This window comes from Triturus cristatus, chromosome 3_2 (assembly GCF_964204655.1).
Source record: "Triturus cristatus chromosome 3_2, aTriCri1.1, whole genome shotgun sequence".
Taxonomy (NCBI): Eukaryota; Metazoa; Chordata; class Amphibia; order Caudata; family Salamandridae; genus Triturus; species Triturus cristatus.
Genome location: NC_140584.1, coordinates 892029255 through 892046126, shown reverse-complemented (window position 1 = coordinate 892046126; position 16872 = coordinate 892029255). Strand labels below are relative to the sequence as shown.

The following is a 16872-nucleotide window of genomic DNA, read 5'->3' as shown; positions in this document are numbered from 1 at the left end:
ATATGCAAATCAGTCTTCACCCTGTGCCTCATGAGAACAGTCCAGCCCAAATTGCTAAGCCAGGTCCTCCCTGGACTGGATATTAGCCTCCTATGACCAGTTCCGGGGTTTCAACCCTCTTCAGCCAGGATAGCTTGATTCCAGTTGCATGGAGAGCACGGGACTCACGTCTGAGCATACCAGTCCCACTCGGGGTGACACATGCAAAAACAACAGTTGAGGGACAGAATGCAGAACAATGTCATACATTCACCCCAGTACAGAGATCTGGGCCTCAACCATCGTTTTTTTGCGCACCGTGCCATTCCAGTTTGAACCCAGCCATATGTAAATCAGTCTTGACCCTGTGCCTCATGGGAACAGGCCAGCCCGAATTGCCAAGCCAGGTCCTCCCTGGACTGGAAATAAGCATCCTAGGACCGGTTTCGGGGTTCTACTTTCCTGCATCTAATCCGATCTTCATTAGTACTACCACTACTCCTCAGACACTTCCTTCGTCTTCTACTACTATTCAGCCTTTATCAGAACTTCATCAGCCCTAAAGGCCTGCCCTTTATCATATATTTCACCATCAGCCTTAAACAAAGATTGCCTTTCACCTAAACCATTATCACAATCACAACATAACTACTACCTCTCTGTCATCTGTTATCATCATCATTATCGCCCACACTACTGTACACTTTCCTTAAGGAAACTTCAACATCGCCCCCTTCACCTAGGACAGTTATGCACAATTTATTAACTCTCTATGCTTCTCTTTTGCATCATTCTTCATCAACAAATCCCCACGTCTTTTTTCTCCTATCCTTCAACTCTTGCACTATCATCAGCAGACCTCTTTCTCCCTCATCCTTTCAGCACATCAACACCTTCAGAAGCATTGTCTCCATGCAGACATACACACACATCATTTACTAACATTTCATCATCTTCGTCAAACCTTCCTCAAACTCTTCATGGTCATCATAGTCATCATCTTGGTCACAACTCAACATCCCACTCCTTTGTCCAACAGGTCAGAATCGCCAACTAACATCATCCTTCAAGTAGGCATCGATCATCCACATCACATCAATTGCCGCCCATCATCGTTCCTTATTTCTCTATTGCTTCTTTTTCATCCTCGCCACAACCTCACAATTACCATGTGACAGAGTCTGGCTAGAGACATGTCTTACCAATTTTGGGATCCATCATTGTGCTGCATAACCTGATGCCCGAAGAGGGAATTCTTACTTGCATAGCTCCACACCTTTGCTGTGTCAATATTGAAAGTCCACATCACTGCTGTATCTGTAAAAATCAATGTTGAGTAAACAAGCTGTGACTTTCATATCGGACTGGACAAACCTACAAACTCATTTCTAATTTTAAAAACATTCCTCTGTTTCAGAATCTTTTCCTGCAAACAAATCACATAGATCTATATATAGCAGTATCAGCCCTCCCTTTGAGGAAACAATCAGAGAGATATTTGTGTTTGCTAAATTCAATACTCTATTGACTAAAATGCAGTTAATGTTTAGAGAAAAACATAAAAGAGAAATTCCTATGTAATGCGCAGTGCAATCCAACATGACTAATATGTTGGACTGACTAGATCACCTTTCAGGGCCTTGCAATGCTAATTCTCTTAAACATGTTGATGTCTACAGAGAGACTGGTGCTTGGAGCAGTAGGAATGATAGCTGACTGCAGCCACTCCTTAGAGGCATCAAAAGAAAGCTTGACTGGCACCAAATAATATCAGCTGAAGTGAGGTAACTGGTCGTATTCCGGATCGATTCATTTCCCTCCGGCCCCCTTTAATGCCTTCAGTCACTGTTTCTCATAAGCCCCTCAATGCAATGTGTGTTTGCTTGAGTGTGAAACAATAAGTGCAAGTGTCCAATGAACAAATATGTTGAGCTGCACACCACACTTCATAAACTACAATATGTGTATTTAAATATGAGGCTGCTTTCTTAAACCTACTAATGTGAGCAATCTTCCATATATGTATTGGTCTTTGCTCCATGACCAATGAATGAATGAATGAGTTAATGTGCAGAGCGCATGGCTACTCAGCAGTTTCCCGACACTAAGGACTACTGGGACGTCCCAAAACAGAAAAGCCTGAACTGGAAAACCCAAGATAAGACAGCAAAAAGTAATATTTTCAGTTTCCTGTGACAAGCCACGTTCGAAGACAAAGTGCAACAGTTCCTCATTCTAGGGGAAGTTAGTTCCACACTTTAGCAGCCACAAAAGTAAAGGACCCCCCCTCCACTTTCTGAAGCACGCAACTCGCAGCACTATCACCAAGGCTGCCAACGCCGAATGCAGAGATCTGGCAGGATAGTAAGGTAAACATCTGTCAGTGAGACAGTCAAGCCTGGCCAGGAAAAGTGCCTGATGAACCCAGGGTAAAGACTTTTGCTTCTCAAAGGGTACCCAGTGGGAAGATCTTTAATAAAGGGGAGATCAAGGTCTGTTTAGGCAATCTCAAGATGAGGCACGCGGCAGTTTCCTGGACAACCTGGAACCAACCGAGCAACGCTTCTGGCACCCAAAGATAGAGAGCTTTAGCATAGTCCAGCTGTGATATAACTAATGCATGGATCACTGTCTTCTTGTACTGTATAGGTAACATAAACAGAAATTTCTTGAGGAACCAAAGCAATCCAAAACATGTGCCGAGCAGGGCAGAAATCTGTCTCTTAAAAGAAAGTTGTTTCTCAAACTGGACTTCCAAATGTTTTGCCACTGAGGCTGGGGAGGGGGAGCAGGCAGAGAAGTAGGCCAGGTAGCCTCCCACCAGTTGGCTGTATGAAAGCCAAAAAGGAGAATTTCTCTTTAAGTGAGTTATATTTCAGCTGGCTGCTATGCATCCAGTCAAAAACCACTTGCATGCTATCTTTGAATGACTTCTCTACCAAGGAGAAGGCACCCTCAAAGCCAAAGAAACTGAGCCTCATCGGCATAAGAAGTATTCTCGCATCCAAAGTATTCCAACATCAATGACAACTGAGCCATAACATTTTTATGGTTTAAATATTTTTATTGAATCTACAGCCAGTGTATCAATGTGACATGTGAAGAACTTCAATGCATGGGCTTTACAGAGCCCATAAGAGAGCTTTGGCACAGATCACTAACTGAGGATGTAGAAACGAAACATGTAACAATAAGGATAACAATGCCTCTTCCTCCCAACGTCACCCACCAAAAGCCCCCCCAAACTTCACCCCGTCCACTGCGTGTTGGGAATCATGTTTGGGTGCGCAGTGTTCACTGTTGTGGCGGTTCCCGCTGCATGTTAGCGTCGAGTGAGGTAAGGCGTAAAAAGCAGAGGTACCAGGGGCACTTAAGTTCCCCGTATTTTTGGACTAGAATAGCTAAAAGTGGTTGCCAGAGCTCTCCAAATGTTGAGCTCCTCCCTGCCAGCCTGAGTGATATCTTCTCTATCTCCAGGATATGCCACAAGCGCTGAAGCCAACCCATGTGTGAGGGTATCCGAGGGGTCTTCCAGTGTAGTAAAATGTTTTGAGTGGCCGTGCCAAGCGCTATCGCTATCTGGCACCCTCTTCTAGACCTGAGGGGGTATGTTATGGGGTTTGGGACTCCCAAGAGGATGTATGCAGGGAATCTGGGGAGTTCCGTATCTACGTGTTTATCAATTTCATCTAGGATCTGAGACCAATACTGTTGTAAATGATCACATTCCCACAGGAGGTGAACCAACGTTCCGGTTTTTCCACACCCCCTCTAGCAGGCCGCACTTTGCGTGGGATCAGCTTGGTGCATACGTTCTGGGGTGTAATACCAGTAAGTGGCTAATTTGGTTAGCGTTTCTGTGAGGCCCATGTTGCTTGCCAAGAGCCACGCCCTGTAGTATACCCCCTCCCATTCTTTGCTGCTGAGTTCACGTCCAAGATCCCTCTCCCAGTACGTGCGGCCTGCATTGCATACATGCCTGTATCGAGTGAGCAGCATAATATATAGGTCCGAGATCAGTTTCTTTATCAGATGACCTTTTAATGAGCCATCGTTCGTAGGAAGTAAGGTGTCTCTGTGCCTGCGGCCTGATGTCTGAGTGTAGTGCCCATTGTCAAAGTTGCAAGTAATGTAGTATAGGACTTGGCCCTTTTTGGCTAAAGTGCCTAAAGTTTTTGCTTTCCCCCTAGATCTTTTACTGACATAGTGTTGCCAACTTAGATGCTTTGGACACTTTGCCACTGCTAACCAGTGTCAAAGTGTAAGTGTTACTTGTATAAAGTAATGGTAATTGGTTGTCCATGATTTGTATGTTTGCCTTGCTAGTAAAGTCCCTAGCAAAGTGCACTATGTGTGCCAGGGCTGGTAATGCAAATGCTACTAGTGGGCCTGCAGCACTATTTGTGCCACTCACACATGTAGCCTTAAAAAGGGAACTCATGTGAAACTACCATGTTGTTCTGTCAAGTGCACTCTGTTACAAGGATGGAGTTCAGGTCCAATAAATTTAAAATGGATTTATTTTTAACAAGTTTTCAACAAACTTACTGTAGTATTCACACATTCCTGTGAATGATAACAACTGTTCCTTGTTCGATGGAGGGGGAGCCTTCACTATTCCTTCAACATTAGATTTCTTAGGTACTACCCCATCCTTAGATAAAGTGTGACCTAAATATTCAACTGAATCTTTAAACATTTCGCATTTATCTGCTTTAAGGGTTAATCCACAGCGTCTTAACCTTCCACACACCTCAGTTAAATGCTTGAAATGTTCTTCCTCATCTTTTGAAAAAATTAGGATGTCGTCTTGAAAACACTTGACGAATTTGTCCACATCCCTAAATATGTTAAACATCACTTTTTGAAACACCGAAGCCGCTGAGGCTAACCCAAACGGCATTCTAGTGAATTGATATAAACCCTGGGGAGTGATGAATGCCGTAAGTGGTTTGGAGTCTTCAGTGAGGCAGATTTGATGGTAGGCGGACCTGAGGTCCAAAGTGGAAAATACTTTCGCACCCTCTAACATTGAAACCACTTCATTTATGTTGGGAAGGGGATGGCAATCAATTATGATGCCAGCATTGAGTGCGTTTAAATCTGAGTTCCATACGTTGTAAAGCTTCTTTGTATACATTAAAACCCTCTCCTTCTCCTTCCAACGGTAGTACTTGAGGTAGAGCTCTAAAAACCATTTGACCCTCCGAGCCCAAACAATGTAAAAAAATGCTTTTTTTTCTTTCTGCTCCCATGCGTTCCCCATCTATTGCCTTCATATAATTTAAAAATTCTTCTTTCCATCTTGTCCAAGGCATTGGAGGATCACCTTTGTTTTGTAAAAACTTGTCGGGCGGGTCGAATTGCATTTTGTTGTTTTGAATCAGTAAAGCACACAGACTTGCAATCCAAAATAAAATATATATATATATATATATATGGTTATATATTTATACAAGGAATTAGTTCACATTCATGTGTATATAATTGCAAACCACCTTTTTTTTTTTTTATTTGTTGCTCTTGAAACCAGAACGAAGAAACAGCACAAAAAAAAATAGAGTAAAAACTGTTTATAATAATGACTAGTAGTATTAACTGGTGGCAACAAAACTTTCCTTTATATTTGATGAACTCCCAATTTTGTTGAAAGTGCTGTTCTGAACTTAGTGCTTTTTTTTTATTCCGGTGACTTCCTTCGTTACCAACAGTTGTCATGTAAACAAGTCAAGCCTTTCAAACCATAGAAGACACACGCGTAGTTAAAAGCTTCTATTTTTAACCATGGAGATCGTAATCTGCCAGAATGTCTCCAGAGACAATCACGCTAATTGAGCCTGAAATGCATGCGCAGAGCTGACAACCTTCCGATCAGAACACTTGGCATTGTTCAGCCTGCGTGAGTTATCTCCCTTGAAGATTCCAGGAAGGCCGAAGGGCAAGGTATTTACTTTTAAAGTACACGCTAGTTTCCTCCCGCTGAACACTTGGTAAAATAAATATGTCAAAATGCTCAAAATAGATTAACTCACGTTGCCAAGCACATGGAAAAGTCCGGTTTTCACCACAAGTAACAATCTTGAAGTGTCATTTTTAACAGCAGGGTCCGTTTCAGAAGGTCAATAAAATCGGAATTTAAAGAACACACAACACCTGTGCTGTAGTAGTCTGGTTGGTCAGGTGTTCCTCTCCTTCATAACTCGTCGCCATTGTTACAAGGATGGAGTTCAGGTCCAATAAATTTAAAATGGATTTATTTTTAACAGCACAGCAACCCAAGGTGACTGATCAGCATCATCCAGACAGAGATAACTGCCCAGAGCATCACAGTCCCTTAAGGTTCCAAATGGAACAAGAACTGTTTCTCATAAGATGCTACTATGCCATAACATAACCATGTTGAACAACAACCATTGAAAATGCAAATGTAACACACTCACTTGCTAGACCTTACCCTTCCCTTTCTGTGCACCTAAGACACCCCTATGGTAGGTCTAGGGTCCCCCTGGACAGGGTGTAGTGCATGTGAAAGGTTAGGACATGTACTAAGATGTGTGTCATGTTCTGACAGTGAAATAATCACCATTTCGTTTTTCACAGTTGAAAGGCCATCTTGCCCACAGGAAAGAATGGGAGGGCTGTGTAATGTGTTTTTCAGCCTGTCCTCCCAAAGGTCCCAAAGGCTTAAGAAGGAAAGGTGAAGTTTAGTATGCCTGAACGCACAATGTAATAACACATCTTTTTATGTAGGTGTTTTTTGCATTGTGTGTTCAGAAGCCACTCTTTTGAAAGTGACTGCGTTTTTGTGCTCTGACATTTCTGTGTGTCTCTGCCTGGCTGTGGATTGACTGTCTGGATTTGAAAGTGATAGGATCTGGGGAATGTCTTGTCTTGACCCAAGGGAGGAGGTAAGACAACAACAGACTGACCTACATCTGGAGTGTAGGGGGAGGAGAAGCCTTACAGGTGAAGAGGCCTGGGTTGCTGCTATAAAATAATTGGCCCATCTCCTGCTGTGTGATTGAGAATCCAGACCCCCACTATTCAAAGGAAAAAAGGTGTCACTGGCAGGGAGGCACCCAGAACTGGTTTGAGCAGGGGTCAGTGCCCCCTGAAGCACAAAGACTTCAAAGCCATTGAGGGGTATAACTAAGAGAACTGAAGACCCTGAACTTTGGAGAATGGCTTGATCAAGTGTGAACAAGACTGGAGATACTTCGTGGTCAAGAGGACCTTTGCCAAGGAAGAAACAACTGAAGAGACTGATGGATAGGACTGGTCTTGCTGTGTGATCTGGGGCTGGCCTGCAGTTTGCTGTTTCAACCAAGAAAAGGCTAAAGGGATTTTGCTGTGTACTGTGTCCCTCTGCTTGAAGGACTTTGCGGTGTGCTGGGTCCTGAAGTAACTATCCCCAAGGGCCGGAGGTGAGTTGGCTCCCTGTTCGGAAACACAGGAAAACCAAAGTTTCCAAAGAAGACTTTCAGAGACGCTGTGTGCGTGTGCTCTGTCTAGCCTGAGATCTTCGTATGGCGTGCCCTGTGATTGTGGCACCTGGAGTCCTAGTGTGACTCAGAGACGCTGTGTGCGTTTGCTCTGTCTAGCCTGAGACCCTCGAAGAAGTCGTCTTGTCACATCGGAATCCACACCGGAATCCAAGTGAGGCTCACCGCTGTTGTGTGCGGGTGCGTTGTGCACCGTGAGACTTTCATGAGGATGTGCCTTGTTAACGTGTGCACCGGAGTAAAGTGAGTCTCAGCGACGCTGTGCGTGTGATCTTTGTGCAGCGGAGACTCGTGTGTGGAGTGCCCAATGATCGTGCACTCAGAGTGAAGGAAGATTCAGCTTGTGCTTGTGCTTCAGCTTGTGCTTTTGTGGCAGCCTGAGATCTTCGTAAGTGAAGCGGCCCGGACCGGCAGTCCTGGAGGAGCTGAGTTGCCGGCCTGAGCCGCCGTTGCCATTCCACAAAGCTGCTTGGAGGCCCAGCCGCTGGACGAGGAGAGGAGAGTGGGTTCGCGTCCCCCAGGTAATGTGTGTCGACTCCTGGGGCGGGGCGCGGACTTGGAGGGACACGCTCTCAGTCTCTCGCTCGTGTTGGCAGCGTGAGCCTCTGCTTCAGCTCGTATTGCGACCCGTATTGCCAAAAGGAGTGGCGTTACCGGGGCTGGAGTGCGAAGCTGCACTTTGGAATTACATCGTACTTTGTTGGGGGCAACTGTGAGAGGCTTACTTAAGGTCAAAATAGGAGGCGGAGAGACCGCCAAGGCCCGGTGATCGGGGCTTGAGTGTACTACGTAGTATTCCATTTCTGAGAGCGGAGTACTTGACTGATGTATTACACATTGCAACATTTCTGTATAACGAGCTACTGGATTGTCGTATGACGCATTGCCTTGTTCCTGCATAACGAACTACCTGATTAGCATTTTGCGCATTGCATTATTCCTGCATTACGAATTACCTGATTAAGTGTATACGCATTGCTTCTTTATTACAGAATGACATATCTGGTGGTTGGGTTACGCATTGCATCGTTTTACCTTGCAAAGCGCCTGATTGTTGCATTATGCATTGCATTCTTTTCATTGCAGAGTGTCTGATTGCTGCGTTATGCATTACAGTATTTTTACATTGCAAAAGTACCTGATTCTAGCATTATGAACTGTATGACATGTGATTGGGAGTACAGGAGAATGTTTAGAAGTGCTCATTGACATCACCTGAACTTCCAAAGCCTGGCTGGCCTAACAACCGGCCAGGAGAAATATTACACAAACTCATATGTTGGTTTTATATTGTGTGGTCTTATCGTATATCTTTTTACATAAAGTTTATACTCGTTTTATCAAACTCGTGTGGAGTCTATTTGTGGTGTCATCATTGGATTATTGTGAGCGTGGTTGCGAATACCTTACACATTTGCTTTGAAGATAAGCCTGGCTGCTCATTCCAAGATACCGAGGGGGTGAGTGAGGCGATCTAAAAAGGTGACCTTCCTTTCCTGACGTTGGCCTAAGGTACCTACCTCATCCAACCAGGGATCCTGGGTCTAACATGTAGCCTCTCAGACTCTGGGAGTCCGTAGTCAGATCTAAGTTGGGGAAAAGGGATCATACCCTCTACATCAAATAAGTGTCCCAACGCTCTGCATTCCGTGGTTCACTAGTGAGTGAAAGAAGTCTCGCCTATTCCAGGGCTAAAGTCCGGGTTGTCAAAAAGTGGTGTGAGAGAAGAGGGGAATGTAGTCAGCTCGTGTTTCTTAATAGTCTGGTCCCATGTTGTTAAAATAGTGCGCGTAATGTGGGAGGCATTGAGGTTGGGGGGGTCTGTGCGGTTTCCGAAGAAAGGGGATCTTTCTGAGAGATGTGCCACCACCGCTCGGTCCTGAAATAGCCAATGTTTCTCTGATTCAGTGCGGTTCTATTCAACCAGATGTCGCATCTGAGTGGCTTTATAATAGAGCGTGATGACGGGAATCTTCGTCAGGTGTGAGGATTCTGATGAGCTTCTTCATTCATGGCTTACGACCCTGCCAAATGAAGAGGGAGAGCTCTGACTGTACCGGATTCAGCCAACCCTGTGGGAGGCCGTAGGGAGAGTGTCTGGAAGAGGTATTGGATTTTAGGTAAGACGGTCATCTTAATGGCCGCTATCCTCCCTAGCCAGGAGATGGGGTAGTGCTTCCACCGCTGGAGATCAGAGCGAATTAGAGTGCGTAATTTGGTGTTGTTAACTGACACCGTGGGTTGCAGAGTGTGTGCTAAATGGATTCCCAGGTATGGGACCGTGTCTCCGGACCACTGTATGGGATATAGACTTTGGAGGCATGCCTGCACGTGCGGTGATAGTGAAAGGTTGAGGGCGGTAGATTTTGCGATATTGACCTTGAACCCGGAAGCCTTCACAAAGTAGTCCAGCTCTGTCAGAAAAGCTCCCAAGGCTACAGCCGGGTCAGCTAGGGTGACGGGGACATCATCCGCGTAGAGGCTAATGGTGTGTATATCGCCCCTGAATCGGATGCCCGTAATGTGTGGGTGTTCACGGACTCTCTGGGCTAACGGTTCCATGTACAGTGCAAAGAGCATGGGTGAGAGAGGGCACCCCTGTCTTGTGCCTTTACTTATGGGGAACGAAGCTGAAGTTTGTCCGTTAACTCTCACTGACACCGTAGGAGAGTGGTAGCAGTTGAACATTTGCGACCTTATTCGCTCCGCCAGGCCAATGCGGGTCAGGGCTTGTTCTAGGTATGGCCAGTGGACTCGGTCAAAGGCCTTTTCGGTGTTGATGGTAAGGAGCATGTAGTCCCAGGGGGATTTGTGATGCCTTCTCAATAAGATGTAAGACCCTCTTAGTGTTGTTGCTGGTCTGTCTTTGGGGATAAATCCTGCCTGGTCAGGATCTATTAAACCAGGCATGTACGGAGCGAATCTACACGCTAAGATTACAATGTTGAGTTTCAAATCTATGTTCAGGAGGGAAATGGGTCTATAGGCCCGCAGCTAGTTTTATCCTTCCATGGCTTGGGAATGACCACGATTGCAGCCTCAAGTATGGATCTGGGGATCGCCCCGGGGACACAAAGGTGTTATAGAGCCTGGTAGGTAAGGGTACTAAAGTGGAGCAAAATTGTTTATAAAAAGCCGCAGTGTAGCTGTCTGGGCCAGGAGATTTAGCTAGCTTCAGTCGTGAGATGGCCGCTATGACTTCTTCCACTCGTATGTCCTTGTCTAGGTGTTTCGCCTGTTCCGGGGTCAGTGTAGGGAGGTGCGCTTGCGTCAGATAGGCATCAATGCCCTCCTCTGCCAACCGCTGCCAGGTATAAAGCTGGGCGTAAAAGTTTCAAAATGTCTCAGCAATAGCAGCGTCTTACTTGACCACCCTCCCCATTTGATCTCGGATCTCCTGGACCCCCTGCAACTGTCTAGCCTCCCACAGTTTATGGGCTAACAGGCGCCCACATCTATCCCCTCCAACGGAAAATGAGTGGCGTAAGCGCAGCGCTGTGCATTCTGCCCTGTCGCGGTCGATGGCCGCTAATTGTGCCCGGGTTGCTGTCAATTGGCGCCAGATTCGAGGCGCCCCTGTGCATTGGTGGATTTGTTCTAATTCCCTCACTTTCTGGGTAAGGTCTTCTCACTTTCGCCTGCGTTCCGCGTTCTCTGCCATCGAGGTGGCGATCAGTTCGCCTCTGATCACGGCCTTAAGCGCTTCCCATCTGGTGGACAGGAGAGTATCGGGGTTGTCATTATGCAATAAATAGTCGTCGATCGCCCACTGTATCTGAGCAACTACGTCTGCACGCTGCAAAAGGGTGTCCCGGAGGCGCCACTGTCGCAAAAGCTGTTGGATAGGCAGTAATCAAGTCGCCCGTACGTTTTATGGCACTAGAGTAGTAGGAGTATTCTCTGAGGTGGGGGTGGTGACATCTCCAGAGATCCACTAGACCCAAGTCGTCCAATCTGGTCAACCATGCAGGGGAGAGTGCGTCAACCTGGGCAAAGCGCTGAGCCGACCTATCTAAAGTGTTGTCAATTACCAGGTTAAGGTCTCCTCCCAAGAGGATCTTATGCTCTGGCATAGCGGTAGCCTCGGTCAGAGCCTAATGAAGAAACCGTTCTTGCCTTTCGTTAGGTGTGTATATAGACTCGATGACTATTATGTGATCCCCAACCGCAAACTGGTAGGATAGCAACTACTCTATTTAACACCAGGTTGAACACATCTACTGCCAATGTTCACATCGCAGGAGGACAATGGTCGGGGGAACCAGATTTATAAATCAAGATTGCAACTGCAGGTTGCTTGAGAGAAATCACCTTGAACTGAGAGACTAGTGATACGCTATTATTAAACAAATTATCCGTGCTGCACTTTATTCAATGAAGTTGATCTCCTTTTGAGCTGTTTATTTATGATGGATGGCAGGGGGGCTTTTAATTGAGTTGTAATGTTTTTGTGACGTTGGGGTATTTGACTGGGTAATTTGTCACTGGTTCTTGTCTTTTTCAGGTAGTGTTATTCCTCATATTGCAGTCTCTTGGTCAAGACCTTTTATAATTTTAAGAGGAAGGTGATTGAGCGAGTTTTGTGGCTGTGCGGTAGGACCCAGGTATCTCAGGGACATTTCCATTGCAACAGTAGTCCTCAGCTGCTCTCATTGTTTAGGGCACTAGAGGTCCAGGTGGCCAATTTTACTCCTCGCATCTTACTAGAGATGTAATTTTAGGAAGACTCCGCTCTAGTCACCCTGAGAGACGGATAACTACTCCTTAGGTAAGGAGCACCACAGAGAAGATGTGCAAAAGGCAACCCCGTCCGCGCCTATTTGCATCTGTGTCGCACGCATCCTAGTCATGCCGTCGGTAAGACTATAGCCAGCACACATGGAATTAGTTATTTGGCGCAGGAGCTGGTAGTGCTCAGGCCACCTTTGCATTGACCAGTTAAGCTGGAGGTAGGGTCTTCCTTGGGTGAGTTTGCTTGTTCTCATTGTCACACTGAGTTCCCTGCCAAGCGACATGCTGGGCAGGCAGCAGAGGGAGGTCTCAGGCAGGTGGTGGAGGCAGGAGTGAGGATTGGTCAGGTAAGCGAGATATCAGCCATGCTAATCAATGTCTGTTCTTAGGATAAACATGCACTGAATATCTTCGATCTTTTGAGTAGTCCACAACTGGATGTGCTTTTTATGACTGAGACCTGGCTTTGCAACTCGGCTCCCCCTGATATTACTTTTGCGATCCCTGTAGGTTGCTCTCCGGTACATTTAGACAGGAACCCTCAAGAACGAATGGGAGTGGTGATTGCTTTTAAGAATACACTACAGTGTTCCTCTTTTGAGCTAGCTGCCCTCCTGGAAGCTGAGAGTCTGGGATTTCACCTCTTGGTCTTGGCACAGCTGTCTCTTAGAGGTGCTTTGATCCATCGCCCTCCGGGCTATGCCTGCGATTTTGTTAAATCTCTTGATTCTGCACTGGCTCACCTTACAGTGCAATTTGCCAACTTTACCCTGCTAGTTGATTTTAATCTTCATTTTAACAACTCAACTGAAAAGTTTGTAACTAACTTAGTAGATATGATGGCTTCACCTCATTCATCTCAGCTGGTTACACTCACCACTGATTCAGCAGGAAACATAATTGATTTGTTTTTTTCGATCAGTCCGATAGTGGTCAGTCCTTCTCCGGAGGTGCCCTGGTCAGATCATTCTATAATTCCGTTTAGGAGGAGGTTTGAAGCCTTTATTCAATAGGCTAGGCTAGGCTAGGCTTTGAGAATAGGAGATCTTCCGAGCCTGGAAGAAAGTTAAGGTTAATGATTGGTCAGAGTTTTTAGCCAGGGTGGCTTCTTCTCATACAAATGAGATTGACTCGAGTGTGGAGGCTGTAATTAACTGGCTTGAAGAGACAAGAAAGAGAAGAGGGAAGGAGCCTCTTCACCCTTGGTCTCCATCTCCCTTGCTGCTGAAAGGAGAGCGAGCAAGAAATTAGAGAGAGACTGGTGTAAGGGCTACACAGTGGATGACAGGGCCAGATATAAAAATGCTTCGAGGCTTTATCATGCTTCTAGCAAACAGGCACATATATCTTACTTTGAAGGTAAAATCAGAGCTGCTTCTATTAGGGACAGCTGAAGAGCATTACACTGCCCCTCTCTATACATCTGATCAGTCCCCATAGCCAGGGCCTTAACATCCCTCTGCATGCATCTTGAGTGTTATGTTTGAGTTCATGTGTAGTGTCCTTGAGGCTACGCCTGAGAGAGGTCATATATAACAATTTCAAACATCTTTTGTGCCCCTGCAACAGGAAAAGCCCTACTAGAGCATAATAGTCTGACTTAAACTAGTTAAACCAGCTGGTAAAATCTACTTCCAGATCTGCCTTTAGATAGTTGATCTTCCCTCAGGATATCTGAATTACATGAGGTCCAAACCTCTTGTAGACTCTGTAGCTAACTCTTTCTTATCCCCTTGGTGCTTCACCACGGACTGCTTGCCAATAACAGAAACACTACTCAGAGAAATTTCATTGCCTTACATGTAAGCCACTTTTTGTTGACAAGACTATACCTGTATTCCCCTCAATTGTGAACACTTCAGAAGAAATCTAGGGAAACTCTCTCTTTTTTGTTTGATATTTTTTCTAATTTTCTATCCTGGCACCCCATTTTGTTTAGCCCTGGGTGTCTGCCAGTGCTCCTGGTGTAGATACTGCTATCCTAAGCCAGTGCGTTAGATTCATCTGGATTTCAATTGAATCTCTGCTACGCCAGCAGGCACGAGCGCCTGACCAGGATCAAGAATCTGTAATTTGCTGCCCTTCCTATAGCTCCACAACAAAGAATACGATTAGGACTCTGGAAAAAATAGTGCTGATATCACTCACCCGAGAGACTCTTTGGTCTACGTTCCGACCACAGAATGTGGTTATATGATTTAAAAAAGCAGGCTTCTCCAGTCAATGTATAATGCCTCAGCAACTGGTGGCCACAATACTTTGATTCAGTAGAGAAGAACTGTCTTTTCCTTTGAGAGAACGTGTTTCCCCTAGAACGAGGGACCTGCATGAGTTTTTTTTTTTATTTAGGGCCCACAAATGCTTCTGATCTACCTAGAAGGATGAGGATGATGAACCACTCAGTTGGAAGAAAAGCTGATCGCTGGCTTGAAGGACAAAAGCAACACTCAGTCTGCTGAGTGAGCCGCCCAGAACCATGATGGTCCTATAGCCAAACTTGACATATGACTTTTCTTAGCATCAAAGCCAACATCTTAAGAGACCATATCTGGTGTGTCATTTACAGCAAGAATCTTAATTATTGAAATGCACAGGCCGTTAAATCCTTCCTAGTGTTATTAATAATAATCAGATCATACATAATTTTTAGCAAGGGGATTTCTTGCCATGCGAAACATATAAAGGATGCCAGAGAATGCTGAATGAACAAGGGATCCAATGATCACATACTTGAAGGGAGTCCTTGTAGGATATGATATCTGCATTTTTAAATAATGCATGACCCGGTTTCTTCTTGGCTGCCTGTACAGAAGGCAAAATAGCATAAAGTGTATTATTTTCTGTAAAATGATGTGATTGCATATGAAAACACCAGAGAAATACCTGTTTTCCCAATTTGTAGTATAATAAATAGATGCTTCAAAGTTTAACAAATAGGTTCTTATATCCAGTCGTCATCCTAGACAGAAAAAAATGAATGAAATCCAACCCTGAGCCAACGGGCAACAACATCAGGCTCCTTTGTGATATGAACCAGCCTCTCTGTTCCGATGGCTTTGTATTAGGGGTTCAGTCACTAGACCTATTTAAGCTTAATTATGGCAACTCAAGAATAAACTAGGTTCCACTAAAGGCACCTCTTCTAAACTAGTCTCATGGACTGGAAGATCTGGACACATCATCCCAGTCTTTATCCCTCTTAAAAGCTTCCCATTAAAGTCATTTTTTATTCAAGCTGGCCGACATAGTTCACAAAATACTCTACTGTGGAGCCATAAACAAGCTTGCTCTAACATTCGTGACCTCAGGAAGTTCTCTCTCCGTTCAGTGCTGACACTCTGTGCCTTGAAACCGCTGTTTTCAGAAAATGTAGAATTTTAAGGCAAATGTTCTCAGGAAGGTTAGATGCCAGATTATCAACCCCCCAAAATCGATCGATATATGCACCCTAACCATCATATCGGCATCCAAAATATTGTCAACTATTGATTTACTGCTGTTCACGTCACTCTGTCAACATTATGTCAGAATGTATGTGTAGATTTATTATTTCAGCGATGGTGGCTTGGTACAGCACGTCTAAAACTGCATCCAAAGTGAGGACTGCCGTTCCTCCTTCTAGGAGGACAAATTCCTTCTAGGCTATTTAAAAAAAGATCTTAAATCCCTACTTTTAAACGTCCTTACTAAGTATGACATACCTTGATGTCATTGCACTGACACTTAAGTCCGATTTGAAATTAGTACCTTTCTCTGAACTTGTGCATAGTAAATGTTTCTGAAATGGCTGATACCTTGTTAAAATTTTATTTTTAAGTCACATTGTAGTTATCTAAACTAAATTACCGTAACATAGACCAGTGTTTTTTTGTTTGCACTATATTACAGTAGTGTACCGATGTAAAGTGCTGTGCAAGCCGGTTTTCTCTGATTTGCGCTTCATATAATAACAAATGATACAATATTTTGTATGCCATGGTAGTGAAAATAAATGTAGTCCAATAACATGTTATTTAGAGGGGAAACGGCCACTACAACGCGGCCGTTTCCACACATAACATTAACCACGCATGCATTACAACGCATGCGTGGTTACCACGAATAGCCTTTACCACGCATACCTTTACTACGAAATACATAATAAAGGCCTGTGTGGTAAAGGCTATTATTAAAAAAAAGGGGCTTGGGGGGTCTCCTACCCGCCCCCCACCCCCCAAAAAAAACCAGGCGAAAAAAGAGGGGGGCTAACGTTCGATTTTACCTAAGTGCACAAATTTAGCCCCCTGCATCCCGAGGTTGGTCAAAATAACTTTTTTAACAAATAAACTTAAGAAAAGGCCATGGCAAACTGTGGTCAACGCTCGGCCAGATGGTAGCCATGCGGAATATCGCTCGCCTATGGGGAGCAACATCACCACCAACGCTTGCTTAATGGAAAACTGATATGGACTGGTGTATGATAAAAGAAAAAACTGTGTATGTGTCACGTGGCTGTCCCCGAAAATGGAACAGCAATCTGGAAAATATGGAACACCTATCATAGCAACATATGTGAACCCCCGTATATACCCACGCTTGACGAACCATTGACTCCCTGATGTGTATTTCTGCTATCCTAACCATTCTTTCTCACTGTACTAGTGATCGAAGCAACCTCTCA

General features: G+C 44.8%; 1 protein-coding gene across 1 annotated transcript in view; it reads right to left on the bottom strand.

Annotated features, from left to right (window-relative positions):
• Positions 1-16872, bottom strand: part of ITGAE (integrin subunit alpha E) — an 847690-nt gene that overhangs the window by 646028 nt on the left and 184790 nt on the right. The window contains exon 2 of the mRNA XM_085649316.1: positions 1182-1296. Within this exon, the coding sequence (XP_085505442.1) occupies positions 1182-1296 (115 nt within the window). The remainder of the gene's footprint in view (positions 1-1181; positions 1297-16872) is intronic.